At 33.6% G+C, this 12,644-nt stretch overlaps 1 protein-coding gene across 3 annotated transcripts in view; it reads right to left on the reverse strand.

Moving 5' to 3' along the window:
- ATRNL1 (attractin like 1) overlaps positions 1-12,644 on the reverse strand; it is a 784,866-nt gene that overhangs the window by 651,272 nt on the left and 120,950 nt on the right. For all 3 annotated transcript variants that reach the window (XM_072805187.1, XM_072805188.1, XM_072805189.1), the window contains exon 10: positions 8,909-9,063. In XM_072805187.1, the coding sequence (XP_072661288.1) occupies positions 8,909-9,063 (155 nt within the window). The remainder of the gene's footprint in view (positions 1-8,908; positions 9,064-12,644) is intronic.

The raw sequence follows: 12,644 nt of genomic DNA on the forward strand, positions 1-12,644 counted from the left end.
TACAGGATTAGATATCCTATTCCCCAAAGCGGAAATACTCTGGCAGTGAACATAGCAATGTTCCACTGAACTATAAACTATAGTGCCACTCGGGCACTTCAGGTTCCTTCTGTCAAGATACTAGGAAAAAAGGAGTCACCACCTTGGAAGGGATAACTGGCCCTGATCATCAAAGGGAGGTAGGACAGCTGTTACAAAATAAGAGCAGAGGAAGATGTTTGGTACACAAATGACCCGCTAAGTGTCTCTTGGTATCCTCTTGCCAAGGGTGGTGGTAAATGGGCAAGTTCAATACCCAGAGCAGGAGGTATATGATGACTAGGGGTTCAAATACCTAAGGGTAAAGGTCTGGGTCATGCCACCAGGTAGAGAATGGAGATCAGAAGAAGTTCCAACTGAGGGTAAGGAATATTTAGAAAATTAGAAAAATTAATAGAGGGAGAACATGATGAGTATCAGTTGTAGCCCTGAGACTAGCTGCAGAAGCCAAATCAATAATCTAGGTTTCCCCCAGGAAGAATGGGTCACTGGAATCCTAGAGGACCTTTTGACAAATGTATTTGAAGTGGCTTGAGTAGCTCAAAAATGAATTCTGATGCACATGGATATGCACTGCCTAAATACAACTTCAGAAAGGATCTGTTGCCCCTGCTGCTAGGATTGCTATCACTGAAGATCATTGAGCTACCAGCCCTTGTGGAGACTGCGTTAGCCACGTACAAAGAGCTTCCTTACCCAAGTTCCTGCCCTCCTAAGAATCACTCTCATACAATGACTGATCAAGGCCTAGCTGTTTCATCCTAAAAAAGGACAACACTGATGGACATTTCAACTCCAAAATTCCCCTGGGATTGGCTGTAGCTGTTAATATCCATTTGACTTTTCCCTCTGCCCAATCATGCTTCTTCCTTCTCCATTTCACAGCTGTTCATCCCAGTGACCTAATAAGTACCCTGAACTTATCTCAGAATGTGCTTTCCAGAGAAACCAGACTGTGAAAGGATTTTTTGTTGCCACACTATAACCTAATCGGTACTGATTGATATAATACAATAAATGTGAGTTTTCCTCTATAGTATCTTAAAATTGCTGGCAAATTGTTTTCATTCATAAAACTATTTAGGGACAGGGTGCGTAGGTGGCTCAGTTGGTTAAGCATCTGCCTTCGGCTCAGGTCATGATCCCAGGGTCCTGGGATGGAGCCCTGCATTGGGCTCTCTGCTAAGTGGGGAGTCTGCTTCTCCTTCTCCCTCTAACCTTCCCTGCTGTCCTGCTCTCTCGTGCACTCTTTCTCTCTTCCTATCTAATACATCAATAAAATCTAAAAAAAAAAAAAAAAAAAAAAACTCTTTAGAAAGAATAGAATTTAACTTGCAAACTTAAGAAAAGTTTTTTGAGGTAAGCAACTGTTGCAGATATAGACACTTTTTGATACTTGCTGATATTTGCCCAATATGCCAGGATTTTTCAACAGAATAAGAAAAAGATAAGAGCAGTTGTTACAAACAGGCTTTCTATTTATCCCTTCCAGCTTCTTCAATAACTACAAAACAGAAGGTTGAGCTAGATAAATTCTGTTGCTGAATTTTTACATTCTTGATCAGGATTCATTATAAATCATAGATTGGCTTTCCTACAACATGTATAAGTTATGAAATGCCTTAAAGCTCAATATTAAATATAATTTGTTTACATATAATCTATTCCCATTATTACATTATAAAGTTTGTTATATTATTAATCTGACTACAATCTATAATTGTATTTCTTGCCAAGAAGACAATGTATTTCCAGAGTACTCAGGTCATTATCACTTAACAAACAGTTCAAGGCTACACAAATGAAAGCAAAACACACATGGCTACTGACATCATGAAAACTGACAAAAATACCATTCCATGACGACAGAAAAATCACACAGGACTAACGACCAAAGTGAAACATACTCTCTGAAATATAGATTTTTAAAAAACTTATACTGAAAGGTACTAAATATTAATTTACCAACTGCACACTCAATATACATAAGATCAAAAAAATAAAGTTATCATTCTCTCAAACTCAAATTTCAACAGTCAGAATACTGTGCTGCCAGAACTATGTCGCTATGAAGAGCCACATAATTACATTAAGAATTTATGCTGAAATTTAGAGACTGGTTTAATTTATCAATGATGCATAAAATAGTACAGGTGGAAAATGCATACTCACTGACTTATTTTTCTCTAAGTATTCATATTTTTCATGAAAGTATCTGTACTACTTCAAAACATATTTTAAAGATTTTTAATAATCCAATTGAAATGCCAGTTCAGAAGTCAGTCAGTATTCATATTATGAAAAAGAACACAGATTGTATATATAAGACTTAAAACTAGATTGAATATAAAGAAAAACTTCTATTAATGATTTGTATATTTTATAACAGAAAACCAAATTTTTGGATGTTGCCAAAATGTTTTTCGATCTGCCCCTTAAGTGATGGTGCTTCATTGGGTTTTTTCCCCCATTAGATCAAACCTTCTCCTAATACTGTAAATGCTGCACATTTCTCCTAGGTTATCTCACCACAGCCCTACTCAGGATTTTGTCCCTTGGCATTCATTCAACAAGTATTTATTTAGTTTCTTACTCCCTACCAGGAAAAATGTATATCACTATTCAACTCTCAATCTTAACTGAAATTATTTCATAGTTTTAACATACAATGTTATTTCCTGTTGGCTTCTGTACATAGTCCTGATGTAAAAATGATATTTAAGGATTCCTTGATAATAAATCATACATCAATTCCTAGAATAACCTCAACTTGGGCATAATTTATTATACTTTTGAAACATTGTTGAGTTCTATTTGCTAATGATTTATTTTAAAGTTTTGATTCTATATTCACGACTGCTTTCCTCTGCCTTCTTCCCCTGGGGAAGACATTTTGTTAAGACATTTGAAAACTTTCTTTCAGTTTTATATTTTATTACAAGAATCTGTATTCAGTAATTTTTACATTCAAAACAATGTCTCCAAATGCTAATAGATATGTTAAGAGAAAGAGAGATTTACTGTTCACTATTCTTTTCTTTCTCCTTGATTTTCTGTCTTGAGATCAGTATTTTCTGGTTAATTTGTGGGAGAGGAGAGACACAATAAAATTCAAATATACCATAAAAATTTGATTAACTCTGCTAATAAAATTTATTTTCTTGAGTGTCTTGCCACATTACCAAATATTATACATCCATTCCACAATTAAAGACCATTCAAATTTCTTCCTGTTAAAGGGAAAAATCATTATCATAGCATAATGGTAGAATCAAAAGAAATTTGAACTTAGGCTTGGCTTCAAATTCTGAATATACCATCTCATGACCTACGTGACTTTGGGTTTAACCATGCTAAATCAGTTTCTTCTCCTATTAATGAATATCATAATATGTACTATATAGGTGTTATTAGAGGTTATGAACATTACATCATAAAGAACATGTTAAGTGCCAAGAACCACAGGAAACATTTAACAAATATTAGTTCTCTCTTTTCTCAAAATGAAAGGTCGTTTTTTCCTTTACTTATTGGCCTCTTTTTTAAAAAGGAAGAAGTTACTATTTCTTCTATATAATAGTATTATAGAAAGAAAAGAATCCTTAAGCAAAAAAACAGAGTCAAGCTAAAAACAGTTCTTGGCTAAATGCAGTGAAAAAAATGTGAGAATAATTTCAAGAGTTTTTCTGACGACAAAGAGAAACAAACAGTTCTTTCAAGTGATCAGGCAAGGGGTGCTGCTTTCACCAAGGAATAACCCTAAGAACTCAACTAAGAGCATAGGGAAATATTAACAAAGAAAGGAATAAAATGTCCTCCAGAAAATGAAAATAATTATAAACATGAAGCTCAAGTAGGTTGGAATTCTTATAATTTCACTGGAGTGTTCAAAAAATTAAATAATTAGAGACACCTGGTGGTTCAGTGGTTGAGCATCTGCCTTCAGTTCAGGTCCTGATTCGAGAATCCTGGGATCAAGTCTCACATCAGGCTCCCTATAGGGAGAGCCTGCTTCTCCCTCTCCCTATTTTCTGTCTCTGTGTGTGTGTCTTTCATGAATAAATAAATAAAATCTTTTTAAAAAATTAAATAATTAGATGTTTTCATTTTAAAATGATTTTTAATGAAATTATATACCTTATAAAATTGTATCCATTATACATATACACACACACACTCCCCAGGGGTGTACAAAAACATGCATGCCATGCTTCATAAACTAGTCAAGTGATTTTAAAGGGTATAGTGAACTACAACTTCACTGTGTTTTAACAGTGTGGTTAACTATACATACTATTACATATTACCAATTAAAATAGTACTACTTCTGCAAATATAAAATTACTTTTAAGTTTTATCCTGAGTTTTTTTTTAAATAATCACCTACCAAGAAATTAACATCATAAGTAAACTGTCATGCTCAAGAAATTTATTTTAAAAACTCTTAGATTATTAGAGCACTGGCTTGCTCACTTGGTAGACCACACAACTCTTGATCTCAGAGTTCTGAGTTCAAGCTCCACAATGGATGTAGAGCTCACTTAAAAAAAATAAAATAGGGGTGCCTAGGTGGCTCAGTCGGTTAAGAGTCCGACTCGATTTTGGCTCAGGTCATGATCTCAGGGTCCTGGGGTAAAGCCTCATGTGGGGCACTGCGCTTAGCCAGAAGTCTGCATGAGATTCTCTCCCTCTACCCTTCCCTCTGCTTAACTCTCTCAAATAAATAAATCTTGAAAAAATACAACAAATTTTTTAAACTCATTATTTTGATCTGATTTGAAATTTCAGCTTTAGTTTCAATATATCTGCTTTCTGCAAGATGTATTTCTAATATAAATCCTACTCCTTACTCTATTCTGAAGTAATCAGAAAATCATATTTTCTTGTTTCTATTATCTTCTTGAAGAAAAAATATGATCATTCTATCTCTGAGTTATTCTTCATCTTGTTCAGAATTCTATACATCCTCTTTTTTAAATTTTTATTTACATTCAATTTATTAACATATAACATACTATTGGTTTCAGAGGTAGAGGTCAGTGAATCTTATATAATACCCAGTGCTCATTACATCACATGACCTCTTTACTGGTCATCACAGAGTTAACCCCACCCCCTTACCCGCCACCCCTCCAGTGACCCTGTTTGTTTCCTCAGTCTCTTTTGGTTTGTCTCCCTGATTTTGTCTTGTTTTATTTTTTCCTCTCTTCCTTTATGATCCTCTGTTTTGTTCTGTCTTAACCACATTGCTCAGAATTCTACACATCCTCTTAACCGCTAGGTAAATTTTCTTATTAAAGAGTAAAAACTACCATTTATAATTAAAAGCATCATAATTCTATGTTAGGCCCACCAAAAATTCTTGTAATCCCTCTTCATTTGATGATTCTGAAATACAGTCTGAAAATTCAGTTTGATCCCAAGGTATGTTTCAATTCATGACAATCTCTCACTTGTAAATGTAGAAATCCTCAATCACCTAGTGACACTTTAGAGATGTGAAAAACAAACAAACCATCTGATACCTTTTTTCCTTCAAACCCTAGAAAAATGACTTTTATGACAATGTGTACTGTGCACAGCCAAATAGTTTGAAAGTATAAATGTCTAACAACATGAGATCAACATGCATGTTTTTCCATTACATATTTAACAGAAAGATGTAATTACATCTTTACCACAAGGATTATTTTAATCTTGAATGAAGTGTCATGGTAGCTTTCTGAAAGCAATAAAAATACCACTAGCAATAAGAAAAAAAAATAAGTTATCTGATTTCAAGCTAGATTTACAGACAAGAACATTAAGTAATATATCATTCTTTATGTTATGGTTGACTGAGTCTCATTCACTAGCCCTGAGTCTATTACCAATTGCACTTGAGTTACTTTTTTAAAATATAGGTGCCCAGTGATAATCTAAGAAAATCAGATTATACAGATCTAAGTTTTTTCCCTACAATCTTCAAGGTGGATGCCAAGGTACAGTCATGTTAAAAAAATCACAGGTATGTGCCTTCCACATCTATCATCTATAATATAACAATGAGAACTGTGAAAGCAAGGTTATATACTCAAAGATTAACAATATTCACTATGTAAAATTTACTATGGCATTAAGATTGAAATTGTACTTTTTAGAGCAATGAAAAATTAGTATTGGAGCAAATATTCTTGTTTATTTAAACATCGTAAAACACAAAGCAACCAGCTAACTCCTCAGGTGCACTCCAGTTAAATATGCCATAAAAGTCCAAGGGTAGTATACTAGACAAAAATTAGCAAGATGACCTTTTTCAAAACACATCTATTTTTAAGTTGGTTCATTATGCAATGGTTGTATTTTATTCCCAAAAAATATACTCCATAAAGAAAACAATTATTTTGGAAGACATTTCTGAAATATAAAAAAATACTTTTCCCAGGAAAATATTCCAACATTTGATACCACAAACCCAAAAAAATAAAAACAAATTTGGGGGGAGAACTTTATTAGGAACTACACAAAAATAATCAAATGAGATAAAACAGAACACTTTTATCCTATGTTAAATTGCATAGTTGCTTTACGTTTTTGTTAATATTGTTAATTGTTAATGTTATGTTGAAATGTAAAACTGTTTGAAATGTTATTCTTTCTCCCATCGAACAATTTGCTTAAAAAAATAAAACAGATATTTGCTTCTATCTTTCCATAGCATTAAGGAATATTAATAAACATAAGTGTCTGAAAATGTATTGTCAAAATTAAGAACATAAAAAAAAATAAGAACATACAATGGACCCAAATAAACAGCAGCATGTGGTACTCAAGCAAAAAGATTATCACAAGTTTTAGGAGTTACAAAAGCTAGATGTACCACTTACTGCCTATATGGTTTTGGGCTTACTATTCTGGAAAGGAGTTTATTAACACGTTGTTACAAAATTATAAGAAAAGTTAAGATACTATATATAAAGCCTTTAGCATACTATCTAATTTTTGGAAACACTCAGCAAAGAGTAATTAGAATAATGATAATCTGATCTCTTTCTCTCAAACTAACACCTCTAATATTTTTCAGCTACATGAGCTTTTTTGATAAACTCCAAAACATAATAATCTTGAACAATATGGAAAGAATAAAAATAATTTCCCAATATGTCAGCTACAAAATAGTTCAACATTAATTTCTCCATTAAAGTACAAATAATAGGTGAAACTCCTTGAAGAATCTTCTGAAAAAGTTCAAAACCTCCCTTAGGTTTTTAACAATAAAAACAAATTCTACACTTTTCTATTTTTATTCAGAAGTGAAAAACAAGACAAAACAAAATAAAATCCCTTCATCTACTTCCAGAGAAATAACCTTACTGTCTCATCATCACGGTCAAATGACAGATGTTGACAGCCCCGGCCTGGCAATGACAGATCATAAAATGGGAGCCTAGATTCAGTACATCATTTAATCCATTTTTCATGATCTTAGCACTAATTTATAAGCCTTCTAAAAGCCGAGACAATCCAATTTTGAAAATGAGTTATCACTTCAAATTATTAGTCCAAAAAGATAAAGACTTATTTAGTATCTAAAATTTCTAAAGGCAGTGGATTATTATTTTTTAATGATTAACCACAGACAGATACTGTTTAGAGTCAAAAAATATGCTTAATTTTTTTTAGTATGTTTGATTTTATTACCAGGAATTTCCTTCCAAATGTACAGCAGTATAAAAATCAAAGTTCTTATTAATAGGCATAATTTTCTTTATATGTCACCACTTGAAATAATTCTTCAAAGTAGACTAGGCGCCTTTTTGATGTTTAAGAGCCAAAGCATACCTCTCAAATCTATTAAATGTATTACTCTTTGATTTCTTTTATTTTTATTTATCAGAAATTTTCTTAATAGGTTAAAATTGGCATATTACTTTGCACCATCAATTAAAAGCTCTCTGAACTACTGCTAAATATATTTTAGAGATCGAGTAGGCTTGATCTATAAAACGATACGAAGAGAAGAAATATTTTCACTACAATGGTCCACTGGGATGCTAAATTTAGTATTTAAAAAAATACAATCATTTAATATTTAAAAATTGATAGAAATATAGATAGCATAATTGAAATTAAGCAAACTGTATAAATGTACTGTATTTCTGGTTCTCTGGAAAATATTCTTATTCAGTTACCTCCATTCCTAGATACATTCTGGGTTCTATTTTATCTCCAAATCTTACTTTAGCTCTACTGTCTTTATTCTCCTTTCTTTACTTCTATCATCTTCCTACACCAAGTAACTGTATCTGTATGTTTAATTTAAATGCAAATTTGGGGCAGCCCGGGTGGCTCAGTGGTTTAGTGCCGCCTTCCGCCCAGGGCATGATCCTGGAGACAGTCCCACATCGGGCTCCCTGCATGGAGCCTGCTTCTCCCTCTTCCTGTGTCTCTGCCTCTCTCTCTCTCTCTCTCTGTGCTTCTCATGAATAAATAAAATCTTCAATAAATAAATAAATAAATACATCTTTGCTCATACCCACTAACACTAAAATGGTTGCATTCCCACTATTTATAATTTACATAATTTGACAGTGCTCCATATCTACATGTTATCAAAACCAATATGGCAACAGTCAATACAATAGACTGATAAATTACTCACGTAGGGATACAATATACAACAGCCTTCAAAAAGGACGTTCAAACCTAGAATGTCTGTTCTCTTGACCCTATGCTACTACTGTGCTGAAATTAGAATTCCATTCATAATCTGTCACTGAATTTATCTCTAAAATGACATATACACATGCTGTTGATTAATGTATTTGAGAATCTCTAAATGACAAATTTCTGATATTTCCTACTTTGTACAATCCTAACAGATACATACCTATGTCATATGCCAGGAAATCGGCAGAAAAACATTTTGCACCGTTACTCAAGGAAGTGTCATTATGGGTATTTCCTCCAAAAATAAGCATAGCTCCATTGATAAGAACAGCTGAATGAAGGTATCTGGCAAACCCACTTTCTTTCAAAATAGTCCTACAGGATAAAATTTAAAAATGTATTACAAAGGATAAAAAGACCTCCCTGATTTTATATATATATATATATATATATATAAAGGGTCTAACTCACTTATAGAATTTTCCTTCGAATTGTGAAAATAACATGCTTTATTTTAACAACTCATAAATGGCCTCTAAGTTTCAATATTTGTAAAATATTTTGAGATTCACAGTATCTTAAAATGCTTTGAGAAACACAATATTAAACATAATTGTTCATGATTTTCTAATAATTTATATTTTGAACTTTTATTTCATCTATAAAATAGGAAACAAGTATCCTTAAAACTAGAGGATGAGGTACCACCAGTTTTAAATACCAAAGCAAATAAAAAGTTATTGAATATAATAAATTTACTGAACTGTATTCAGTTCAGCAAAACTAATAATTCATATGGATCCCATATTACACTTTTTGTTTTTATTTAAATATAACATACACAAAAGTGCACATAAGTCTAAAATTCAATGGATTTTTCACAAGATGAATATAACTAAGTAAACAGTATGGAGATTTTTTTTTTAAAAAAAAGAACACCACTGTTCTGATTCTTTTGTGGTTCCTTATCAACTTTAGGATTGTTTGTTCTATTTGTATTGCTGTCATTGTACTTTTAAAATAGAATTATATAGCTTGTATTAATTTGCATGTACGTTCTTTTGCTTAAGATTATTTTGATAGATCCATATTGCATAAAATCACAATGCAGTTTTGAGAAACATTAAATTAATATAAATGTTCTTTTAATTAAAATTTAACTGAGAGAAAGTACTATAAATATATGCTCATAATTGTATTTTACCTTAATGTACTGACATATAATAAACTGCATGACAATATGAATCAATATTTCATAAGTATTCTAAATAAAGCACTGGTACTAAAAATGAATCAGAATGTAAATCTAGTAAATACAGGAAAGTAAGGCATATATAGTATATATCTCAAAACACTATAGAAATTAATGCTTAAAGAATGTGGAGCTGACTTCCAGAATGTCAATATAGGGAATTCCAAAAACTATCTATAAGGAGAGAACTATAATTGGTAAAAATTACCAAGAAAAAGACATTTAAGTTCTCAGAAAAAATTAGTAAGAGCAATAACAAATAAATATTTACTCAAGAATATCTACTAAATTTCAGTAAGAACAGAGTCGTCCATGATATCTGACCCATTATCTACTCCAATCCTTCCCCATATCAGTATCCCCCGTCACCACATAAATACACAACCAGTTTGGCAAGACAGAAGTTCAACCCCCAGTGGGTAGAGCTAAGAACAGAGAGCTCCTTCATTCCTCAGCTCCTAGTCCAGACCACTGATATCTAACCAGGAATAGCAGACAGCCAACTTTTCTCATGGCCCCCAGGTCTGAGTGACAGAAACTCTATTCGAGGAGAAAGCATGAGAGGTCTAAATGTTCATCCTCTTCCTAGCCCCCATTTATAGGGTGCAAGCTATACACCAGGTCTCACAGGCTAAGAGGGCCAACAAATTTTCACCCACATCAGTCATAGGAAAGGAGTTCCATGCAAGCTGGGAAGAGCAAAGGCCACCATCCCCATCTATTACCCTGCACAGTAGTATCACTCCAAGAGGAACTACTAACCCCACTTACAATTCCAAGGTACTAGCACAGACTCTCATCCTATCCCACACCAGGGAGAGGCAAGCTAAGAAAAAAGGAAGTGCCATAGATCTTCCAAGGGAACTGAGTTTATTTGTAACAGAAAGTAGGAAACTTTAAGCCTTAAGGGCACTCTCAAAAATAATGGAGATTTCTTTGTAAGCAATTAAGAGACAGTTGGCAACTCCATGAGAACATTCAGCTAAAACATAGAAATTTGCCAGAGAAAAGCAGGGGGAAAGACAGCTAATAAAAGCCCTATGAGGGTCAGAATCTCTAAGATTGGCCAAAGACTGCCCCTGAAAAAGGGTTGAGATTAAATTCAAGTACAATAAGGAGCAATTTATGACCCAGATCATGGTTGAGAATAATAGACAGTCAGTCAGCAGTTAGTTGTTGCCAGCAGATGGTTGTAATAGAGTCAGACAGTTTACCAGGGAGGTCAGAGGAAAAATTCAGAAAGCCCGGCTAACACTACTGTCATCTAGGGGTGATTCAGTGCATCTCCAGGCTGCTTCCTTTGAGGAGCAACATCAGAGGATCCACTGGAGGAAGAAAAAGACTTCACTAACACAGTTCAGCGAAGTCGCTAAATAAATAATATTATAAAAATTCCAGAAAAGGAGGAAAAAGCAGGATCCAGAGTTGCTACAATATGTTATCTAAATTGTCCAGTGCAGGCAACAAAATGCATGCAAATTATGGCATGCCATGAACTAGGATTGAGTAACCTATAGACAGGGGGAAAAGCAGGCAACAGAATTGCCTTTGAGAGACCACAGATGTCAGATGAAGCAAAAAAGACTTCAAAGCCGCTATTATAAATATGTTCAGCCTTAAAAAACACAGGTTTAAAAAAGTAAAGGAAAACATGACAGTTTTATCAAATATACAATAAAAGATACAGAAGTCACCAAAAAAAAGAAAACCCAGAGTTCAAAAGTATAATAATAAAAATTTTTAAATTTACAAAGGAAGCCCAATGGTAAATTTCAGCAAGCAGAAGGAAAAAAATAAAAGTAGAAGATAGAAAAATAGAGATTCTGCTATCTGAAGATTAAGAAAAGAAAATGAACAGAGCATATAAGAAATGTGGAACATTATTAACAACTACATACATTTACTAAGAATATTAATGCAGAGGAGAAAGAAGTAAAAAGTTTTCCAAATATGTCTTATAACTTCCTAAATTTGATGAAAAATATTAATATACACATCCAAATAGCTCAACGAACTCCAAATAGGAAAAAATACAGGAAGAACCACACTCAGACATAAAATAGTAAAAATGCTGAAGACTATGGAGAAAGAGAAAATCTCAAAAGCAGCAAGAGGAAGATGATTTTTTTTTTTTTGCTTGTATACAAGAGAACCCCAATAGGACAAACAGCAGACTTCACATTAGAAACCATAAAGGCCAAATGGCAGTGGAATGACATATGCAAAGTGCTGAATGAAAAAAAAAATGTCAAAATACTGAGATGGAGGTCTCAGAGACTGAGATATGAGGTGGAAGAAGAGTTTTCTGACCTCATCCTCCCACAAAAACAGATTTTATCAACTATGAAGAGATAGGAGTAACTGTGTGGGAGCCCAGAAGTCTCAGTATCACTTGAAGCAAAAATTCTAAGAATAGGACGACTGAGGAGGGTAAGAAGAACAATATCATATTACCACATCACCTCTTCCCCAAGGCAACACAGCTTATTCCCAAGAGAAACCCCTTCAACCTACAATTACTCCCAAGGGGGAAGTGGGAGCATAATACGTATCTGGCTTCCACAGCCAAGTAGGATTATGCCCAAGAGGACCACTTCTTTCTTACCCCATCCAGAATGATGAAAAGATTGGAAGAGGAAGAAAAAGGGTGCTCACAGCAAATGAGGCACAGAACCCAACAAACAATTCCACCAACCACCTCGTG

Source organism: Canis lupus, chromosome 29, assembly GCF_048164855.1.
Source record: "Canis lupus baileyi chromosome 29, mCanLup2.hap1, whole genome shotgun sequence".
In the NCBI taxonomy this organism is placed as follows: domain Eukaryota; kingdom Metazoa; phylum Chordata; class Mammalia; order Carnivora; family Canidae; genus Canis; species Canis lupus.